Source organism: Pseudonaja textilis, chromosome Z (genome assembly GCF_049901715.1).
Source record: "Pseudonaja textilis isolate UNSWEBS1 chromosome Z, rPseTex1.2, whole genome shotgun sequence".
In the NCBI taxonomy this organism is placed as follows: domain Eukaryota; kingdom Metazoa; phylum Chordata; class Lepidosauria; order Squamata; family Elapidae; genus Pseudonaja; species Pseudonaja textilis.
Window position 1 is genome coordinate 80,133,053 of NC_142008.1, and position 23,034 is coordinate 80,156,086.

General features: G+C 37.9%; 1 protein-coding gene across 2 annotated transcripts in view; it reads right to left on the reverse strand.

Annotated features, from left to right (window-relative positions):
• The window catches only part of MOCOS (molybdenum cofactor sulfurase), a 50,699-nt gene that overhangs the window by 26,297 nt on the left and 1,368 nt on the right, over positions 1–23,034 (reverse strand). For both annotated transcript variants that reach the window (XM_087916015.1, XM_026721706.2), the window contains exons 2-8: positions 20,025–20,114; positions 18,645–18,711; positions 16,494–17,132; positions 15,292–15,368; positions 13,024–13,223; positions 5,779–5,895; positions 2,251–2,706 (exon numbers count right to left, since the gene is read on the reverse strand). In XM_087916015.1, the coding sequence (XP_087772141.1) occupies positions 2,251–2,706; positions 5,779–5,895; positions 13,024–13,223; positions 15,292–15,368; positions 16,494–16,960 (1,317 nt within the window). In that variant the 5' untranslated portion in view covers positions 16,961–17,132; positions 18,645–18,711; positions 20,025–20,114. The remainder of the gene's footprint in view (positions 1–2,250; positions 2,707–5,778; positions 5,896–13,023; positions 13,224–15,291; positions 15,369–16,493; positions 17,133–18,644; positions 18,712–20,024; positions 20,115–23,034) is intronic.

A 23,034-nucleotide genomic window follows, 5' to 3' on the forward strand; every position in this document is an offset into this window, starting at 1 on the left:
CATAACATCAGAATATGATGACTGGGTTGTCACAAGGAAGAAAACTGACAGTGTAAGAATCATTATATCATTAAAGCTTTGAACCAAAACTTGACACTAGAAATAATTGATAGAATAGAAGGCAGAATTGTTGGCTATCAATCCAGGTATAGTAAACAGTAATTTACTGTGGCTATATGCATGTATGTATGACCATCTGGAGCGCTATGCTAGGTGTGATTGCTCATGACTTGGAAAAGACTTTTTGGGTATACTCTTCCTGAGAATACAAAGTGGTGACTAAAGAGAAGTTCATGTGGGGAAGATAAAATCTCTAAATAACATTGAAATATTTGTAGCATTATTTCAATAATAATCTTTATGTGGAATAAAAATCCTCATATTCTGAATTACAATGGTTTAATTATAGTTTCTTTAATTCTTCTATACCTATTTGCTTGCCTGCTTCCCACTGTTATATACTAATAGGATTATATACATGAAGACCAGTGTAGTCTCTTATCTAAAAGACAACCAAAAGATAATGTAAGAGTAATTTTGAATATAATTGAATATTTATAACAATGTGGTGACAAGCAGATTGCATTAATCTTTCTGGATACAGAAAAAGCATTTGACAACTTGAACTGGGCCTCATTTCTTAGCCCAGATTTGGCACCACATGGAGCACTATGGGGGAATGTATCCAGATGATGCAGCAATGGTTCATTCAGTGGCATCCAACATGGAGGATGGCACCAGACAGCTGGTGTCCCTGCACAATGCTGGGGCACAGGAGCTGGGCGACCTAGATGCATTCATGCAGATCCTGTGAGGGTGGTGTGAGGATCCTGTGGCAGCCTGGCATGCTGAATCCTGTACCTGGGTGAAGACTATGGTGTCATCCTTGCGGGCAAGGGGGGGCCATCATGGCGTAGATGACCTCTTGTAGAGAACAACAGATGGCCTTGACTGAGATAGGCAAGAACTGTTACTTAGACAAAGAAGGCTGAAAAATTCTTTAAATCCTGGGAATCAAGATAACATTCAGAAGCAGATCAGGAAAATGCTCCTAATTCACTGAGATATCAGGAGAGGAGACACGGCATAATTAGACTTGCAAGATTCTGTAATTGTAGCCTAATTCAATAAAATGTCTTACTATGAAATTGATTTTGTGGTATGGTCTATCTAGTCGCACTGACAAACAAGAAGTGATACTACTGTTTCATACTGCATTGGTTAGATCACACTTGTGTTCATACTATGTTTAGTTCTTGCTACTACAATATAAAAAAACCCAGCAAAGAATTAGAAAGATTGTAGAGAAGAGCAATAAGGGAGTTAAAAGCTTTGGAAATTAAATCCTATGAAGATTGGTTAAAGAAACTTGATTATGTCTTGTCTAAAGAAGGCTAAAGCAAGACATGATAGCATCTTCCAATATATGATGTCATAAGGGCAAAATGTTCTTCACAGCATCTTAGCATATGACAAGAATTAGTGGGTGGAAACTTAACAGAGAGAGATAAAAACTCTGGACCTATGGAGGAAATTCTTGAGTGAGAGCTATTAAGGAATGTTAACCAGTTTTTTTCTTAAAGTCATGGGGAAGTCACCACTGGAGGTTTTCAAGAAAAGATTGGACAGCCATTAATCAGAGATGATATGAAGATTGCTGCACTGGGCAGGGTGCTAGACTAGATGACCTCTACTTTCCAATCCTACAATTCTACGATCCCACCCCAGTCTAAATCAACAGCAACAGGTACGACTGATCACTACTGCAGTACTAACTAGGCTAAAAAATAGTTTGAGAAAAGCAGCCCAAAAATAACAGCCCAATTGGAAGGAACAATCTGAACACTACAAATCAAGATCTTTTAAAGCTATTTTTAAAGCTAACATCAACAGCTTTCTCAAAAGAACATATTTCAAGGTTAAGAGCCACACTTAGCCTTTACTGATACACTGGCAAGTATTGGATATGAAAAAGGAGGTAGAGGTAAAAATAAATTTAACATAAAATAATAAATTATTTTCCATATATTTCATTAATTACCCATTTCTCAAATTATAAATTAATTCTTACTTTGGAATTTATTTATATAGGATCCAGACCCCTGGATCCACACTACAAGATTTTTAAGAGTAATATGCGGGTTTTTTTATGTATTTACTTATTTTTGTATTTATTTGTTATAACATCTCTAAAAAACTTTCTAGCTTTCATATTACACATGATCATAAAATATTACTGAAACCATTTACCTCAAATGCAGCACATGATTTGATTGGGTACAGGTAAATATTGGTGATTGTTATTGTCTTTCTACCATTTGGCACTTCTACTGAATTAGTAAAAACTTTAGGTATGTTGATTTCTGCACAACTTTTAGTCAAATGCACATTTCCTTCTGGTTTTATCACTGATGTGTAGTGGTGTCTTAGCTGTAAATTGTTGATTATCCTTTCCAGATGCTGTTCAGTTGCATTCTTCTCATCACAAGTGTTGCTATTCTGTCTGGGAAATGATGTGATCTTTGGAACAATCTCTGTCTGGCATGGAGATTTTACTAAGTTGAAAGCAGATAATCTAAAACTTATAATGAATTTCAGAAAGGCCTGGACATCTTCAAATGTAGACATATAGCCAAAAGAAATTCTCACAGACCCAGTGGGATGTCCATCAATTAGGTCTATGTCATCTCCACACACATGACCAGCCTATTTAGGAGCAAAATACAAAGATATGTTGTAAATATTATTAAAATATGACATATTTTATTAAAGTTACAGCAGAAAAATTCTCTATAAACAGTCTAAATGCTCTAATGACATAGTTGGTTTGGTGATCTCTCTACCAGAATAAGAACCATCTTTCTTTACCTAATTTTCTATAGAATCGCATTCCTGTGCATTCACTCATTTCTGGAAGTAGCAGGAACTTTGGAATTAATTGATTATGAAATACTAGTGTTCTTTATCTTAAGAAGAACTGAAGTTGAATCTAGAAAAACTTAATATGTAAGATTTCAGAAAATGAAATGTTAATGATCTCAGAACAATGGCAATATAGGTTTATGTAGTGATAACATACAGTATTTTTCGGAGTATAAGACGCTCCAAAGTATAAGATGCACCTAGCTTTTGGGAAGAAAAACAAGGGGAAAAAAAATCTGCCTCTGCCTCTGCTTCCCAGAAATTTGGCTCCTTGCAGCAAACAGCAAAAAGGCTGGTCAGCTTCAACACAGCCTGATTAGCACAAGCAGGTTGAATTGGCCTCCAGACGATCAGCTGTTTCGGATTACAGGGATCGCCATGGCCTATTGCCACCTCCGCGCACCCCATTTTCAGCCCATTCTGGGCAGCAGGGATCAGAACAGGCAGAATATAGGGCATGCGGAGGTCAAAAATGGGGTGCGCGGAGGCCAAAAATGGGGTGCGGAGGCCAAAAATGAGGCATGCAGAGGCAGCAATAGGTGATGGCGATCCCTGCAGCTGAAACAGGGAGGTCAATCCAACCGACAATCAGCTGCTTGTGCTAATCAGGCTGTGCTGAAACTGACCAGGCTGTTTGCTGTTTGCTGCAAGGAGGCAAATTGCTGGGAGGCAGAGGCTGAAGGATGGGAACTGGCGGGTGGGCTGAGCTTTGGCAATATTCACTGTATAAGATGCACAGATATTTCCACCCACTTTTTTTGGGGGAGAGTGCATCTTATATTGCAAAAAATACAGTATTATCAGTGATAATGTAGAATACATTTACAATTCCATGTCAGGACAAATTAATGAGAAACATACCTGAATCAAAAATAATACAGCCAATTGTACACTGATGATTTTACTTCAACTGAAGCAAGATGTTTTATCATAAACCTTGCTTATCATCAGGATCAGTCTTGGTACCTATCTTTCTCAATATTTTTATTAATCATTTAAATGAGGGTACAGACGATATAAATATTAAGTTAATAACTTAGGAGAAGTAACATTATACAAACTTGATAACTTAAAAAGAAATGGACTTAAATAATTTGAAAAGCAAAACTTAACTGCAGAAGTATAGGATATAGCTGGATACTTGAAAAATCATTATAAGCATAAGCCATTTGAAAGAGAAACCAATTTGCTAGAGAGATTATGGTTTCTTATCCTTGGATAAAAAGACAACTAAACAACTATCTCTGCTTTTATTTAGTTTCCTGCCCTGATCTGAGGGCTAGCCTAAATGGTTTCTTCCAACTTATAATTCTATGGGTTTGAAAAAAAAATGGGTTTGAAAAGTATTATCACAGACACTTCCACTGTATGGCATGTTGTTGGGAGATGCAATATCTATGAAAATAAGGAATGCAAAACGTCACAAGTCGCTGTCTCAATGTTAGTCTCATTGTCAATTCTTATGACAATGTTAATGTCATAAGAAAAATATTAAATATACCATAAATACAGTGGATATAGAAAATCTACTACACACCGCTGTTAAAATGTCAGGTTTTTGAGATGTTAAAAAAAAATCAGACAAAGATAATTCAGTTCAAAATTCTTCCCACCTTTAACATATAATCTGTACAATTCAACTGAAAGATAAACTGAAACCTTTTTAGAGGAAAAAGAAACAATAAAAAATTAGAATAATATGACTTCATAAAGATGCATAGCCTTAAACTAATACTTCGCTGAAGCAAAGTATATCCATAGTATATCTAACGTTTTGGATTTTTTATACTCTTCTTCTGACTGATAGCTTCCAACAGTCAGATGCTTTTGATGCTTTCTAAGCTCTTTGCAGACCATTGTTTTGCTGTAAAAGGCGACTAAGTAAATGTCAGAAAAAAATCCTACTAGACCAGTGGAACTTTATATGGGCTTGATCAGGGTCATCATTTTCATTGATGGCAGGTGTGTAGTGACTGCTGTTTGCCATCAGTTTGAATGTGATTTGTTAATTCTGAACACAACCACATTCATGCTTATAGGAGGGTGTGAACACTTATACAGGCATTTTAGTTGTTTTTATTTTTTCCTTAAAAGACTTCAATTTTTTAATTGACTTGTATGGCATATATAGTATATTAAAATGGAAAGAATTTTGAAGTGATTTAATATATTGTTTACATCTCAAAAACCTGGCATTTTAACAGGAGTATGGAGACTTTCTATATCGTGTGTGCCTGTGTGTGTGCGTGTGTGTGTGTGTAAAACTTTAAAAATCTTTGTACCTCAATGTCTAGGTTGACCCATCATCAATGTCAAAATCAAGCAAATTAACTCATCTATTTAATAGATTTCCATGCTTATATAATCAATAGGATCTTCATGGCTTACACATAAAAAGTACAAGCTAACACATGCTGAGTATAAAACAAAACCATCACTAAGAGTAAAAGAAAAAGAAAACTAGGTGTGGTGAAATTCACATGAGAGGAAAATGATGTGGTTCTCAAAAGTTTCAACTAAACACATGAAGTTTAAGATTAATCTGGTTCAGAATTTAAATGTATGTATGTTGTTTACAATACAAATTTAGTTGGGAAAGTAAATTTAAGAGATTTTCTCATAGCTAACTTAAACCATAATTATAGTTTGTTACATTAAATAAAATAACTTTGCATAAAGAATTTTGCATTGCACATGACCTAGCAAATGACATTTCTTTTTATATTAATGATGTTTTATATCATGGAACTTTGTTGGGAATACTTGCTTAGAAACAGTGGGAAAATTAATGGAACAGATGAAACATGGTTCTACTTTCTTCAGCTGGTAGAACTGCTATACTGAATACATACAGACCTGTAGGTTCTTTTTGATATCATCATGGCTTATCCCCAAGTGCTGCTGACATGCTCCAGTATTACAGAAACAGCCTGTGCGCATATGGATATTGTAGAGCCCAGCTAGTTTGTCCACCTTGTTTCAAGAGGTTCCCCCAATCCCCAGGAAAAAAAAGGATTCTTAACACAGGAAAAAATAATTTTTTTTCTATCATTAGAATATTCATGAAATATAAACAAAATGCTATAATTCTATAATAGAATTATTATAGAAATGAGAAATGTTTTTAAACAGTAAAATATACTCTCATTATCATCATCATCATCACCTCTGCCACCACTACACATATATACACATACACACACACAGAGCATGTAAACAATGAATAAAGGGGAAAAATACGAAATACATTATTGTAGTTAAAATAAACTAATATAACAAGAGAGAAAAGAAGAGAGCGGGAAAGAGAGGAGCATAATAAAAAGAAAATTGATATACAATAAAATTAATAAATTACCGTAATCATTTAGCAAGATTACATAAAAGCATATTGCTTCATTTCTGAATTTTTAGAAAGACTTTTCAAAACAAGGCAACATGAATTAGGACACTAAACTTATTTGCTTTAACTAGGCTGAAGAGAGCAAGAGCTTTTCTACGGATGATTAATTCCATATTTTAGGAATATAGTTCAACATCATGTTACGGTCTTATTATTTATTTCCAAAATTGCCTTGACCACATGTAATGATCTGAAACCAAAGTAAAGCTATAACTGGACTACTCATAGGTCATGTGTCTTCAAATTTCTTATAATGCCAACACAAAAAATATTTATTCTCCAATACATAATACCAAGTCCTCTTGAATGCATTTGGGTAAATATTACAGGAAGAAGAAATTGCTACAGGTGTATATTACAGGTCACTCAAGCAAGCAGAAAAAACATGAATATTTTTCTAATCAGCTAAGCAAAGTGTGCAGGAAACATACCACTGTAGTAAAGGGGACTTTATCCTAACATCAAGCAGAAGGTAACCTTGCAGGAAATTCTACAGGTTTCTGAGGTGCCTAGCTGACAACTTTGTCATCCAAAAGGTAGAGGCAGAAACTAGAGGGTCAGCTATATTTCTAACTAATAAAGATGAAATAATTAAAGGAGTGATGGTTGCAGGAATTGTGGGAAAGAGTGATCATGTTATACTGGAATTTAATATAATGCAGGTAAGTAACTGAATAAAGTCAAACAAATGTTTTAGACTTTAAGAGAGCTGACTTCAACAAGATAAAAGAGGAACTAGGGAGGATTCCCTAGATAGAAATTCTAAAGGGATAAAAATTTCAGGATACTTGGGAAACTCTGAAAAATGAGATAATTAAGGCCCAAAGAAAACTATATCACACAGAAAAGCAAAACAAAATAGTCCAGATGCTCTCTGACACACTGAGGGACAAAATAGAAACTGTATTATTATTATAAAAAATAGAAAGAGCGTATAACTAAAACAGAATATCAATAAATAGCCTAAATATGCATGGATGGAGTCAAGAAGGCTAAGGCTCAGAATGAACTAAGACTTGCAACAAATGCCAAAAGAAAACCCCTTCTTTTAACATGCAAAGAACAAGAAGAAAGTCAAGGAAATAGACAGGCCACTAATGAAAGAAAATGGCAAGAAGGTGATGGGGCAGCAGGGAAAAAGCTGCACTGATTTATTTATTCACTGAATCTGTCTTCACACAAAAGGAAAAAAATACGTAGTCCTACCTACCAAAAATAGAACCAAGGGAGACAGAACAGGGATGAAGGTCAAAATAAGTAAGAAATTGCTATAAAACACATCTCCATTCTAGATGAGTTCAAATTGCAGTTTACATCCCAGGGTTCTGAAGGAGGTGACAGATGTAATCTTCGAAACACTTCAGAATTCCTGGAGCAGTGGGGAACTGCAAGAGGCCTGGAAGAGCTGATGTGGTGCCAATCTTCAAAAAGGAGAGGAAACAATAGATCAATTTGCTTGACATCAATATCTGGAAAAATCTTGGAAACAGTGGATTTATGAGCACTAAACATGAACACAGTGATTATTAGAAGTTAACATGGGTTTGTTAAAAGCAGATAATCCCAGGCAAACGTTATTACATTCTTTGATAAAGTGGCTAAATTAATGGATCAGGGAATGCTGTAGTTATAGCATACTTGAACTTCAGTAAAGGCTTCTTGGTAAGATAGAACAATGTGGGATATTTACATCACCAGATGAATTTATAGTTGGCTGGCCAAATGCACCTCAACATGAAATCCCAAACTAAACTACATCTACATGGGGAGAAGTATGCAGTGAGGTTCTTCAAGGTTCTGTCTTAGGTCCAGTGCTCTTCAAATTCTTCATAAATGATGTAGATCACACACACATGCACACCAAAAACTGGAAGACCAGATGCCGGCACGCATGCGTGCCAGAAACCAGAAGCTCAGCTTCCCAATGTGCGTAAGCATGCCAGGAAGCTGCTCTTCTGGTTTCTGGCACTCCCCTGAACATGCATGCTCCCCTTTCAGCACTCAAGTGCCAAAAATGTTTGCCAGCACTGCTATAGACCACCCTCTCAGACTTAACTCAAGTTTTAAATATCAACATTTCTTCAAACTTCTGTGGACCCTTTATGATGACATTGCATTCCCCCGCTACCCCAGTACAGGTTGAGAACCACTGATTTAGATGAAGGGGAACTCATTTCCTCTTCACATTGGGTAGACTGGGCTGAAGCGATGCGGGGTAGCCCTTATATTTTCCAGGATGGTTTATGGGCTGGATCCGGCCCATGGGCCTTGTGTTTGATACCTCTACTTTAGATAATGGAATCAAGATTCAAAAGACAGACTTGGACACTAGCTAATGAGTTTGGGCCCTAGCTAACAAACTGAAATTCAGTGGTGAGAAAAGTAAGCTTCTACACCAGAAAAATAAATGCACAGATATAGAATATGTGGTTATCTGACTCAGTTAGTGATTTAGGTATCCAAGTCAACCACCACTTAAGTATGAGCCAGCATTCTGCTGAGTGGCCTGGTGAAGAAGGTGAGCAGCTATCTCAAAGAGCAGCGAAGTGGCTGGATTAGCTAACAGACTGGTTCCAAGACCAATTGGGCCCAAAGAAACAGTGAGGCCCAGGGTCTCAATCATGTAGCCAGGCAGAGGAACTTCTGCACAACCACAAGCATCAACAGAAGTAGTCAATATCAAATGGACAACAAATGCAATCCACCCAAGCCAACTTCCATTCAGAACAGTCAACTGAGTGGTGTGTCTTGCAGATTTTCTGTTTTCGAAGTTAGGCTCAGAGGAGCAGTTGGCATTATTGTTATAGTACTAGACTCTCTGCAGCATAGCAACCTCCCTACTTTAGCTGCTAGAGGCCGTCTCAGGGTTGGCAATGGAGTTCCTTAGATTCATGGTTCTGGAAGACTTCACCTTCAATGGCTGGTTGGGCTTGAGTTTCCCCTCCCCCTTCATCTTTAGCAGGTGAAGTGAATGGGGAGGGCTATTTGGGCAAATGATGAGATGAATTGGCAGTAAAAGTTCATTAATCCCATGAAGCTTTTAGCTCATAAGAGTTTGCCTAGCTGTTTTGAGAATGCCTAGATGTTTAGGATAGTTCTTTCTCAGGGTGCATGATCCTGAGTGCTGGCACAAACTGGTTCGGAGGTCTCCTGCTCTTTGTCAAGCTGTCATTCCCCTTTCCCAATCAACAGGTTTCTCCATGTCCCACTCCCCCATCCTAGCCTTTAATGGCAGGATGCTAGCAAGATGCCAAGCCAAAGAGACAGACCTGATAGCGACACTTTGGGCAGGACACAACATACAATTCCACATTATAGTGGATGCGAGGTCACCAAAACACCTCCCCTACCAAATGAAACATATTAGACAGGCCATAGTATCCTGCAGCTAGGTTGTCATGGCACTGGCATAGAATAAGGCCTCCAGAAGGCTCCTCAAATAGATCCTTCCTGGAAATGCAGCAAATCATCATTAGAGTGTGAACTGATGGGGTCCTGACAGAGTCCAATTCTGCATAATGAGCCACAACAAAGGGATCCTGACACTTCACTGTCTGGATCTGTTCCTAAATGTCTGTGTACTGAATGTCTGTGTACTTTCCCACCAGAATCACCAACTGAAGCAGCACCTTGTCCTCAACACAGGTTTTCGCAACAGCACATTCTAGTTCCAGCCTCCAGGACTGTAGATCATTCAAAAGGCAAACTGGGTGAAAAAGAAAGACCATCAGATCTGGCGGTTGGTTGAGTCTCTGGGCTGTCTTCAGGTGTTCAAGATTCCGGAGGTACTTTGAACTGAACCTTGATCTAGTAGTGAGACCATTCTAGATGGTGCCACCAGACTTTGAAGGCAACTTTGACTGCCAGCAACTCCTTGTCCCAGATCATATAATTATGCTCTGTGGAATTGTGCTTGTGCAAGTAGTTGGCACAAGGGAAGAGTTGCCTGGAGTCCAAAGAGGCTTGCAACAACACTGCTCTGACGGCAATGTCCAAAGCATAAGTCTCAACTACGAACAGTCGCAATGGATCAGGATGGTGAAGAACGGGATCTGCATCTTCAGGGTTTTGAATGCTTTTTGTTTGGCTGAACCCCACATAAACCTTTCTGTAGCAACTGTGTCAAGGGGGTGGTGATCATGGCAAACCGTGGACTGAAAGCCTGATAGTAATTGGGAAACTCCAGGAGTCACTGGAGTTCTTCTTTCACTCAGAAGTGACTGAATCAAGACTGTAAGGTCATGGTGATGCCATCAGGCCAAATCCAATGCCCCAAAATGTCTATCATGGTCTGTGCAAACTGGCATTTTTCACACTTAGAGATGGTTTTCTTGCAAGTATTGCAGTACCATTAGCAGATGTGTCCAGTGTCTCAGGTAACAATGAATATACCAGAATGTTGTTCAGGTATAACCACAAAGTTGTCCAATAAATCCTGGAACATGACATGTGTGAGATGCATGAATATGGCTGGGGCATTGACAAGCCTGAATGGCATGACAGTGTTACTCAAAGTGACTCCGTTGGGTGCAGAAGGCCATTTTCCATTTGTCCCCCTTCTGGATTCACACTAGATTATATGTGCCCCACAAGTCAACTTTGTGAAGATGTTGCCATCACTGTTCCATCAGCTCCATCAGTTCTATCAGCTCTAGAATGAATAGAAGCGAGTACCAGTTCTTTACAATGATAGCATTGATCTTGTATAAGTCACAGCAAAGTCTTAGCTCCAACTTCTTTTTGATGAAGAGGACGGAAACTGCTAAATCATCAATGAATACTTCATGTTCAACCATAACAACACAAGAGCAAACAATAGATACAAACTCAGGTTAATCACACCAAACTTGATTGCAGGAAATATGACTTCAGCAACAGAGTGGTCAATGTCTGGAATACTCTACCTGACTCTGTAGTTTTTTCCCCAAACCCCAAAAACTAACCTTAGACTGTCTACTATTGACCTCACCCCTTTCCTAAGAGGTCTGTAGGGGGCGTGCACAACGTGCCTACCATCCCTGTCCTATTGCTTCTTTTATATATTTTTTATTTTTCTTATATGTATCCATGTATTCATAACTATGTTTTTACTTATACCTATTAACTTGTAAGCAATTAACAAATAAAATAAATAAATAAATAAAAATGAGACTTTGACCAGTGAATGAATCCCTACCGCAAGTTCTTGTCAACAAAATCCCATAAACAGTCCTTTTTGGTCCTTTTTGGCAGTGATGAGCTGTGGTCTGGTGCCTCCCACTTGCATGGGTTCCTCAGGGGTTGAGGCTTCTCTTCGGCCTTTGTGTGCATGGCTGATTCTGCTCCCTGTCTCCATGCTCTCCATTGCTGGAGCTGCCCATCAATACGAAGACAGAGGTTCATGAGGACCTGTAAGGTACTGGGAGAGTCCATCCATATCAACTCATCCAGAAGCTCTGAGGGCAGATCCTTCAGAAACTGGTCCACTATAGGTCCTGGCTTATCAGGAGGTAGTCCTAGCTGATGCATCCATAACCAGCCATTGCCCCTGCTTCAGCTTGCACAAACACCAATTTGCTGTCTGGATCTTCATAGGGTCTACAGATGTGTCCTTCAAGTCAGTACAAAACCCTGCATAATCATCCAGGAGAGGGCTCTGCTCTGCGAGCAGCAGGGTTGACCTGCTGAGCCAATCAGGATGCTGATGATAAACCCTGCCTTTTCCCAATCTGCCTATCCAGCCACAACCTTGGTGGGATGAAACTCATGACTAGAATGTGTTTGCTGGAAGAAAATAAACTGTTCAAAAGAAACAGACCTAACGAGAGGAGATGGAATTATATATATACAAAATCACTACACCTCGACAAAAATGTGTAAAACTAAGGATGAAAGCTCCTTGAATGCATATCAGTTAATATAAAGAGAAAAAAGAATGGCATTGCAATAGGTGTCTAGTTGCAATGGCCTCCAGCAACCCTCTCTCAGAAAAATCTCTCTCCACAGAACTGGTCCCTGGTGCCCAAAAGGATGGGGGCCACTGAACTAAACAAATCAGTCTGATATTAATATCTGGGAAGTTCCCAGAAAGATGATTAAGCAACCGATCTCCAAATATCTAGAAGAAGCAAAGTTATAACCAGAAGCTAACACTGGTTTATCAAAAATAGATCATGCCAAACAAATCTTATTTTATTCTTTGACAAAGTGACTAAATTAGTTGACCAGTGAAATGTAGACATAATATACTTAGATTTCAGAAAGCATTTGACAAAGCAGACTACAATCTACTTCTTGGTAAGTTAGAAAAATGAGAGAAAGACAGCATCACTATAGACAGCATCAGAATTATAAGCTCCTCTGTTTGGAATAAATGAAAAAAAAAAGTGTACTACGAAGTGATTATGCATGATTACTACTTTCAGCTTCAAAAAATATAAACATGTCTTCTGCTGTATGCATCCCTATGCTGATTTAACTACTGTAGCATTTTACTAAATTACCACAAATTCTTGGGAAAGCGTGAAACATAGAGGCAAGCAATTTGTCATATATCATCTGAAGAGGAAAATGAAGAAAGTATATTCCTGAGAAAAATATGGGAAAAATTACTATAAGGCAATTACAACAAACTGAAATTATACAGAAAGAAGATCAAACAATCAGAAAGATGCATAACAGCAAAATGATGCATAACGACAACAAAAAATAAATAAATGTACCTGTGAATACCCAATTATATCTCCATTTTCCTCCAACACATTAAAATTAATTATAGGACCTTGGATATCTGAGTTGCTGAAATCAGTATCACTATAAATGCGTACAAGAGCTGCACCATTAGCATATTTTAATGTAGAAAGAACTGAATAGGTATGGTGAGCCAAAGCAAATGTATGCTGTTTTATGTTTTCCATTCCACCTAAGAAAAACAAAGCAACAATTACCACGAATGGTCAACTTAAATTTCACTAAATATAACACTAATTTTATATATCAAATGATGTAATAAATAAAACAAAAGAATCATTTTTTTAGAAAAAAGTAACACTCAATTAATATATATATATATAGATATTGCACTGGTTTTGTGTTGGGTGTTGAATCTCTGGAGAGTCTCACATACACTGGAATTTTTGCCCAGATATATATACTGGGCAAAAATTCCAGTGTATGTGAGACTCTCCAGAGATTCAACACCCAACACAAAACCAGTGCAATATCTTGTATGATCTCAATAATAATTCCATTCAGTAATCAGTTAATATATAGATCCAACCATGAACTGTTTAATTATTACAGTTAAATTAAACAAACATATTACTATAGATCTTTCAGCACTAAAATATCTTGTTTTTCCATAAAAGAAAACAATTTCACAACATTAAGTGCTTAGACTCATATAATTACAGGTAGTTTTCGACTTACAACCATAATTGAGCCCAAAGTTTATGTTGCTAAGCGAGACACTTGTTTAAAGTGAGTTTTCCTCCATTTTGTGACTTTTCTTGCCACAGTTGTTAAGTGAACCATTGCAGTTGTTAATAATGTAGTTAAGTGAATAAATATTTAACTTATTTAACTCTGAGACAGAAGAGATTGCTTGTTTTTCCTCCCCTAACTGCAGAGTAAAGAGATGGCTTAAACAAGAAGATTATTGAACAACAGTATTATTACAATGTTAGTAGCAATACATGACCCATTGCGACATGTTTCAGAGATACTTTCATAATGAAACCTTTCCTTATCTTATAGGCAAGGAAAAAGCAGAAAACTGTCAGGGACATTTGGAATTTACAATCACATGATCATGGCTAACCACAGTGTCACAGCAGCACTGAGCACGATAGCACTAAAGGAACCATTCATTTGCCAAATTTGAATCCCATGAGTTCTGGGCACCAGATTTTGGACACATTCTGTAAATTATCCTATTTGAAGCGCTTTGGTTCCAAAACGGTTGCCTTGTAATGCATTGTTTTGCCCAACTGAAACATACAAACAGACATGAGAGCTTTAATAGCATATGGATTTTATGCAATAATACTTTTTGATTTGCACTTGACTAACTTAGCCTTAAATTTTCTAATCTAATTCCAGATTAGTTTCTTCAATATGAGACTTCTGTGGAAGTCTAAATAGATGCCCTGTCTGCATCTTCTTTCTCTTTTGTTTAGCTCGCTGAATTGGCCTGAATAACAAATGATTTATTTCTATGCATTATTGTAAACTCATTATATGTGCAGGCCTAAAACACTAATCTTGTTTTTCTTTATTATTATTGTTCTATCTGTTAACTATTTTGTCATTAGTATAGTATTATCAGATCTGCCATCTTCAGCTTTATACTTTGCTGGAATCCTGCTATAAAATGTAAGGGGGAAGGAGGGGGCAAAGGAATGTAGAGTAGTAAAGATGAGCATGGAAACACAAGGACAAATGGCAGGAGCTGGAGAAACCCTTCACAAGAACCAGAGGTTCCAGGACCAGAATATTCCAGCTTTCATGGACACCTAGCCTGAGAACACAACATGGAACTGCATCGAACGGTGCCAAATTTCCAAGCCATTCCCAAAACATCGAAATGGCATCCAATTGGACAGATAAATTGGTCAAGTGGGGAGGGTCAGGGAAAGGGAAAAAGTGCAGAAATATTGAGATATAGCCTTTTTTCACTGCAATCACATTTGTAGGCAGGAAAAACCAGATGCACAGCTGCAGGACTAGAGCTTCAACTTTTTTGTGAGAACTTTATCAAATTTCACCAATGCTTTTGTTTCAAATGATGTTATATGAGCTAGTTGAAAACTATACTCAGAGGTACCAAAAGAAGCAGAGGTGTTAACCCTTAAGGAGTGAAAGGCACACCTGTTTCTACTAAAGTGTCTCATTAGTAGATGATCTAAAAACTGGTGTGTTTAAGGTGTTGATTGGCCAGCAATTAGGCTGCATGCTGTGGACTACATTTCTACTGAGCAGCACAATCCTACCTGTTATTTTTTCCAAAACATCAAATCCGTGCTTTACTGCAATAATATCAAGAAATGAAACTGTCCCATCCTCAAACCTGCATAAAGTACAAACAAGTAAAATATTAAACTACAATTTGTTTCCATTTCTTGTATTTATTAGGAAATATAATCTAAAAATAGATAAATAGTAAATGAAGTTCACTAAATCTCACAGAGACTTTTAACAAACAATGTGTTCTGATGGGACTCAAGAAGTTTACCTTTTCTGTGAACTCTATCCTATGGAATAATTTAACCCCCAAAATCCAAACAGCTCTGATTCTGCTGACCTTTCAAAAATACTGGCAGATGTTAGGACCAATAATCTGTGGGAGTCCAACTCTGAGATATTTTTAAGAAGTAGAGTAATTGTACTTAGTTGCTAATTAAAATATGAATTGTTTCATGTTTATCTGGTTTTCAAGTTATTATAAGCAGTCTAGAGTTCTTTTAAATTGGACAACCTTATACATTGAAAAGGCAAGCTAATTTGTCAAATTCATAAAAAAGAATTAATGAAAAACACATTGAAGCATTATTACACATATAAATATATACTTGTGATTTATCAATCCATTTTTTAAAAAATGGAGTTCATATAATCTCTGCAAGACTTGCCAAATAAATTTATCATTAAGATCATTTCCAATCGTGCATTCTGTATGTCTAATATTCAATAAATAAATAGATGAGAAGTATTGTCTTTGTTCTTTGGATTATGGCTTGGATCAGATTTGGTATCTAAATTGAGCCAGTCACTAGGAAGTCAAGTAATATAAAAACATTTAAATGAAACAAAGTAGTCCTTGTATCCACAACTGAGCCCAAAAAGTTCTGTTGCTAAGAGAGGTTAAGTGAATTTTGCCTCATGTAATGGCCTTTCTTGCCATAGTTGTTAAACGAATCACTGCAGTTGTTAAGTTAGTAACACAGTTGATAAATGAATCTAGTTTCCCCATTGACTGCTTGTCAGAAAGTCGAATGTGACCTCGGGACACTGCAACAGTCATAAATATGAGTCCATTGCCAAAAATCTGAATTTTGGTCATGTGACCAAGGGGATGCTGCAACAATTGTGTGAAAAATCATCATAACTTACTTTTTTCTGTGTCCTTGTAACTTCAGATAGGTACTAAATGAATTGTTGTAAATCAAGGACTAGCTTTATTTTTTAACATTACCTTTCAGCCACTGATTGTCTTGGTGAATAAAAATCCTCTTCTGCCAAATAGGCAGCAGCAGTTCCTCCTCCAAAGAAGGTTTTCCTCAAGCAAGAAGCAATTTCATTTTTTACTAGCAATGCACCTATGCCAGTGGGGAATCCAAATATCTTATAGAATGACAAAGGAATAAAGTCTGCCTGATGAATGCTTAAATCTAAAGGAGAAGTGCTGGTGTAAGATGCTGCGTCCAAAAGCACAAACCACTTCCCTTTGACCTCAATGGGACTGAGTTTTCCGCATTGTATCTCTTTTATCCATGCAAGTGGATATTTGACTCCTGAAAAATTACTCTGAGCAGGATAACAGAAGAGATGTGGTGTACTGCAATCATTGTCTTTTTCTTTCACAATATTTGCTCCTGATAACATATCCTTTGGTTTTACTGGAACAAATATGACATTTTTTGCAGTAGTAATCACTCTCATGCCCACCACAGATGTATGGTTATCAGTAAGGTAGCAAAATCGACTGCCGGGTTTCCCCAAGTTTTCAGGTATCCAAGGAAAAGCTTCTGCAATGAGTTTGAATGAAGCAGTGCTTCCTGAAGTAAAAATGACAGTATAGTCTTCAATGGTTGTATTGAAGTGCTGTAGAATCCTGTAAAAGAAACACAGAATCACAAACAAATTGAATAGTTATGTTTCCATTTTATATTATTCTATTATTTCTGTTTAACTTAAGTAGGCATCTAAAATCAAATCAAACTGGGCAAGATATATAGCTACCAAATTTGTTAATTATTGCAATGTAAGAATATGCCCTGTTCTGTTAGTTATTGATAGGCCAAAAGTAAAAATAATGGGAGACAATTACCGCAGTATGGGAGACAAATTAAGTCAATTGTGCTTTTCCAGGAAATTCTCAATTTGTGTTTCTGAGATCATAAATTCCCCTGACTTGATATTAAGTAATACTGAAGGCTAGAGCTCTTCCTCACTGTCATAGTGTTTTCTTCAACCCTTGAATTGGCAGAAATGCCACCCAACACACACAGCTTATAAAACTGTGCAGAGCAGCAAAGATCAGTGGCAACTAGGCTTTTCGCAATGGTACTGGCAGGGTGGTCATGGTGTTTGGAAATAAGTGGCACTGGAGTTTCTTCAGTGCAGTACTGGAGTCTGCAGTGCAGAGCACAGAGAGGAACTCCTGCACTGGGCTGGAGATTAAAAAAAAATCTTGCATTATAAAAACTATGTTTCTTTTCTCCAGGCCAGCTTTTCTGTGTACAGAGGGGAGCTCCCTACCTGTCTTTGGCAGGCAGCTGTTTTGCTTTGTTTGCTTATCGATCACAATGGAGAGAGCTAGGATTGCAGACAGCCACAAGGGCAGATATCTATAATTTACAGCCAAAGTTCAATTATAGTTGTAAGTCAACATGCATATGCCCCCTGACTCCCAACAACTCTGAGCTTGCCCTGTGGATAGCATCCTGCTGGACAGGGTTTATGTTTGGGGACCCACCCCTTTCACTCTTAGCCACCTGCCTCAGTTGATTCACAGCTAACTTTCCTCCTCTGTTGCACCTCCCCCAGCAATTCTCCATGGCCAATGGTCCCTGGCCATTTACCCCTTGGCTTTCATCCCTGCCCATTTGCTCAGACACCATTTGACCTCAGCCTTTGGCTACACAGGACAAGAAGCTACCAGCCAATCGGAACAGGCAGCAGTGAGTAATCGGCAACAGACTGCGGGGGCAGCATGCCATTGTGGGGCCATCGTGTGCCAGGCAACTGGCAGCGATGGCATGAAGAAATGATCGCAGGGTGGGGGAGATGCCGCAACTGGCGTGGTGGTGGGAGTGTACAGAAGCAATTGCAGCGGGCACCAGGCAAGCAGCATAGGCTTTTGAGCAATAACTATAGATTGGAAGCTTTAGATTCAGCTCTAACCTTGTCTTCTTGGAGACAAAACTGAGTTAGAAGAGCTTTCCTACCATTAAATCAGATCAGGGGGACTAAAAGAAAATATCACTAATATATAATGTTTATCCTTACTTCCATATAATAATACTTTGGATAATGTTTCTAGCACATAAGAAAAGGGTGCAAAAAGCACCCAAAAGCAAACATGAAACAAAACATCTAGCACATAAAATATGAATTACATTACCTGAATCTAACATGTTCGATAGTATCATATGTGAGTTTGCTGCTGATATTCTGGCTATGAGGATTTCCTAGATTAAATAAAAACAGTGATTCATGAAAACACACTTCATTCTTTGTGAAATTAGTCTAAATTTTAATTCCAGTATTTTTACACTTAATTCATTTTTATATTTATCTTGCTTTTCTCCCCAAGAGGGAACACTTGCTCCTCTGGTTCTTCCACAGAACAAACCTATATGATGTGCTTGTCCAGCCCAAAGCCAGAGATTACTGAGGGGAAAATGGAACCTCATGTTTTTTCATATTAAAATCCAGCACAACCATATAATAAAATTATGAGATAGTAAATTATATTATCCTATGAAACTGTCATCATACCACTATTATTATGACCTTCTAAAAAACTGAATTCTAATTCTTACCAAATATTAGAAAATGATTTAAGGATAAAGCAGAAGCTGTCCCCTTCCTTCCAATGTGAAATACGATTGTAGTGCTTTTCAAAATCAGAAACTCCTAATTGTATCAGATTCTACAAGATTACTATTCCCCTGTAAATGTTCTCTGACAAATTATTATGGTAGGAAGGGTATAGATATTGAGCTTTTTTCCCCATTTCATCTCCATAACTGCAGATCCTATTATATACATTATTCATACAAATCTATTAGTGTAATGCATGGACACATACAAAGATATCAGGAAAGAGAAAGAGATGGACAGAGAGAGAGAGAGGGAGGGAGGGAGGGAGGGAGAGAGAGAGAGAGAGAGATGGAGGACATAGAGAATAGAGAGCCACTTAACATCTTGTTTTTGTCATTTTCGTTTTTCCTGCATTTTTATTTTTCTAATTAATTAATTTAATTAAATAAGCATCTTTTAAAAAACAATCTGAAAAACCACCTGATAGAAGCAAAGCCTTAATTACCGTGTTTCTCATTTAATAAGGCCGGGTCTTATTTTTTTTTGAGCCCTGAAAAAATGGCTAGGCCGTCTTTTCGGGGGTGACTTAATTCCCCCCCCTTGCATCTTTGGGTGAGCGGGCGGCGACGGCTTGGAAGTTGACCTCGGCGTTGGTGGGGCACTTCGTATCGGGATCAATGCAGGCAGCACCATATCCAGGTGTGCAACAAAAGTACTTCCTAATGGCAAGCCCCCCCACCATTCCCCCCCATTTTGCATGTTTTAATATAGGCCTTAATTTGGGGGGAGGGGCTTAATTTCATTTCGTGCCTATAAAACATGCTGGGACTTCCTATTGGGGAGGCCATATTGTTGGAGAAACAGGGTATTTTATTTATATATAAATAAACAAAACCTAACAGAATAAAACCTTGAAATGCCCTGGATTTTTTTATTATATTGTTTAATTTCACTTTACCATAAATATTTGTACTGAGGTCATCAGTGAAGGCTTTTAGTAAACTTTCTGGATAGAGAGTAGCACCTGCATGATCAAGATAAGTGACTTCTACAACAGAAAAGATGAAAATACATTATACTACCAATTTTTTCCCTCAATCAATTTCAATCTAAGCAATTTCCCCCCAAATTGCTTTACAGGAAAGAAATGGGAATTAAAATGTATACTTTTGAACATATTTTATTATTCAATAGAGAATAACACAACTGCAATAAAATAAAGACAAACTAATTTAAGAATCATTGTACTGTAGTGAAAATATGCAATTTATTATCTGTACTGCAGTGAAAATGTGCAATTTATTATCCATTCTAAAAAGATTACTTTGAAGACTAAAAATCTAAATTGAGTATCATCCATAATCTGAGAAATATAGAGCAATGGTGCCTGTCTTGTAAATTGCTTCTGCAAGTTGTACAATCATAAGTTTTAATATCCAACTAGTCATTTAGACTAATTATGAGACATATTAATAGATCATGGCCACAAAGATTTAGATCAGGGGTGTCAAACAGGCAAGATACGTCACGCTCAGACCATAGCCACCCCAGCTCCGCAAAGGGGAAAATGTCACAATACATCACATGAAGGCAATGTGACACTGAGAGTTTGACACCCATGACTTAGATAAGGAGATAGAAGGGTACCTATCAAAGTTGCAGATCACACCAACCTAGAAGGAATAGTTAACACTCAAAGTGCAACAAAACGCAATTAAATGATGAGAAACACCAAATCCACAGATATAGAATAAGTGGTACCAATAACCAGTAACAACTGTGAGAAGGATCTAGGAGTAGCAAGTATTATCTACCAATGTGCTGCAGCTGCCAAAAAAGTTAATGCAATCCTAGGTGACATCAATAAGGGAATGGTTTCGAAGTAGGTAATATGGTAAAGTAAATAATAGATAATAAGGAGATTAGAGCTAAATGAGTGAGGGAACTAAGTATGGCTAATAAAGACTAGGGGTGATAACATAGCAGACTTTCAGCACTTGAAGGCCTAATACAGAGAAGAGAGGCTTGACAGGTCTAGGATGATTAACTGAAAGCACATGGCTGCACCCACTTCACTGCGGGGGGCCCCACTGTAGTCAACCCATTATGGGCATTTATCCTGAGCAGGACCTCCACTGGTATTCCTCTCCCATCAGTGGTCTGTCAGTATTCCTCCCACACACTCTTGTTCAAGGTGAATTTATCAAGGGATATCACAGTATGGGACAAGTAGCTACGCATCCCAGCTCTGCCTTTCCATTGGACGCAGTCCTGCCAGCTCAGCTTAAATGGAAACTGGAAAGGTTGGTGGGGCAAACGTGATGGCAAGAAGCAGAATATGACTTTGCATGCATGCAGGGAGCTAGAATGCCAAAGCCCCTGCTGTCTTACAGACATTTTACGCTGTTGCAGAAAGCCCCCTGGCTGAATGCTGCAGATTCATGTCAAGACAGTTGCAGTGGGTGGAAATTCATGGTGCTTCTGAAAGGGGGAAATTGGCTAATAGATTTCTTCCAAGCACGTCCTTCCAAGCACATTACAGAAATCAGAAATTTGTTTTCAGCTTCAGGATCAGTCTCCTTTCATTCTGAAGAATATGTCAAAAACATTTGCATAACAAAGCCCCCAAAGGGAGAGGCTTAATAAATGTGAAGGACCCCTCTCAGAAAATGAACTGTCAATTGTGCCCCCAAAACCTCTCCAACCAAGTATATTCTTCATAATTGTAGCCCGCAAAAATAAAATCAAGGCATCAAAGAAAGTCATTCTCTCACAGAGAGAAAGAGAGAGGGAGAGAGGAGGGGAATCTCAACCTTCGCCCCACCCTTCACAGGTAGAACTAGATGAAATAACATTATGTCTATGAAAACGTCCAAAAAGATGTTTGCAACAAATGATGCAATTCCAAAGGGAATCCATTAGCCTTTTAAATTTAATATAATAGTATAATATATAATAAAAACATAAGCCACTAATTCTGACTTGTCATGCAATTATTTTTTTAATATTTTAGCTTTATCTTATTAGGATTATATTTCTGGCAGATTTCAATACCAGGTATATCCTTTCTTCCCCTCCCCCAGTGATCACATCAGGGCAACGATGTGTTTAGAGTGTAATAATTTGGGGAGTGCATTCGCTGCCCTGATCAAATCTGATTTCATTAATTGAGAAGAATGTATGATCTGGACATTTGAAAAGTAAACTATAATTCTGTTTAAAGCTATAGTGAACCTGTTAAGACCCGGGGGGTCAAGCCAAGTTAAGGGTAGACTTCTAAAGAGTCCTTTATTGCTGTCAAATAATGTTCCAAAAAACAACCCTCCAATGACCAGTAAAACTCCACTTCCACGCTACCCTGAAGGCAGCCACCCTCAGTCCTCCTAACAACAGCCCCTATACTACAAATAAAGGCCACAGAAGAGAACCACGCTCATGGGGCAAGGTCTATGGTTCTAAGTCCAGTCCACCTGGCTAAGAGTCCACAGGCAGAGTCCAGACACAAGACAAATGGCAGTTGTCAGGGCAAAGACAAGGCACAAAGCAAGGGGCAGTTCTAAAGGCAAGGCAAAGGGCCAAAAGCAATCCACAATACAAGGGCAAGGTTCTGTCAGCTGTCCCAGCTAGAGAATCCCAAAAGAGATGTGTTTTCTAAAAGTAAAACTTTATTGAATACACTACACTGGCACAGAAGAAGAGAAACCAGCTTCTATATGTCACTATACCCAATTTAAGAACTCACTGCACTTGTGCACGATAGATGAGTTCCTTCGTGAAATTTAAAACTGTATTTGGTTTGGGCAGCATAATTAAGTATAAGGTACAAAAATAAGAAACAGCAAAATATATGGGAAAAGGCAATATATGTCTTGCAGAATGCTAAATAATTTGCAATCAGAAAAGCACCCACTGTAACATGATAGAAAAAGGAGGGGCATTCCTAACAAATCACAAAGTTTATCTTGGGT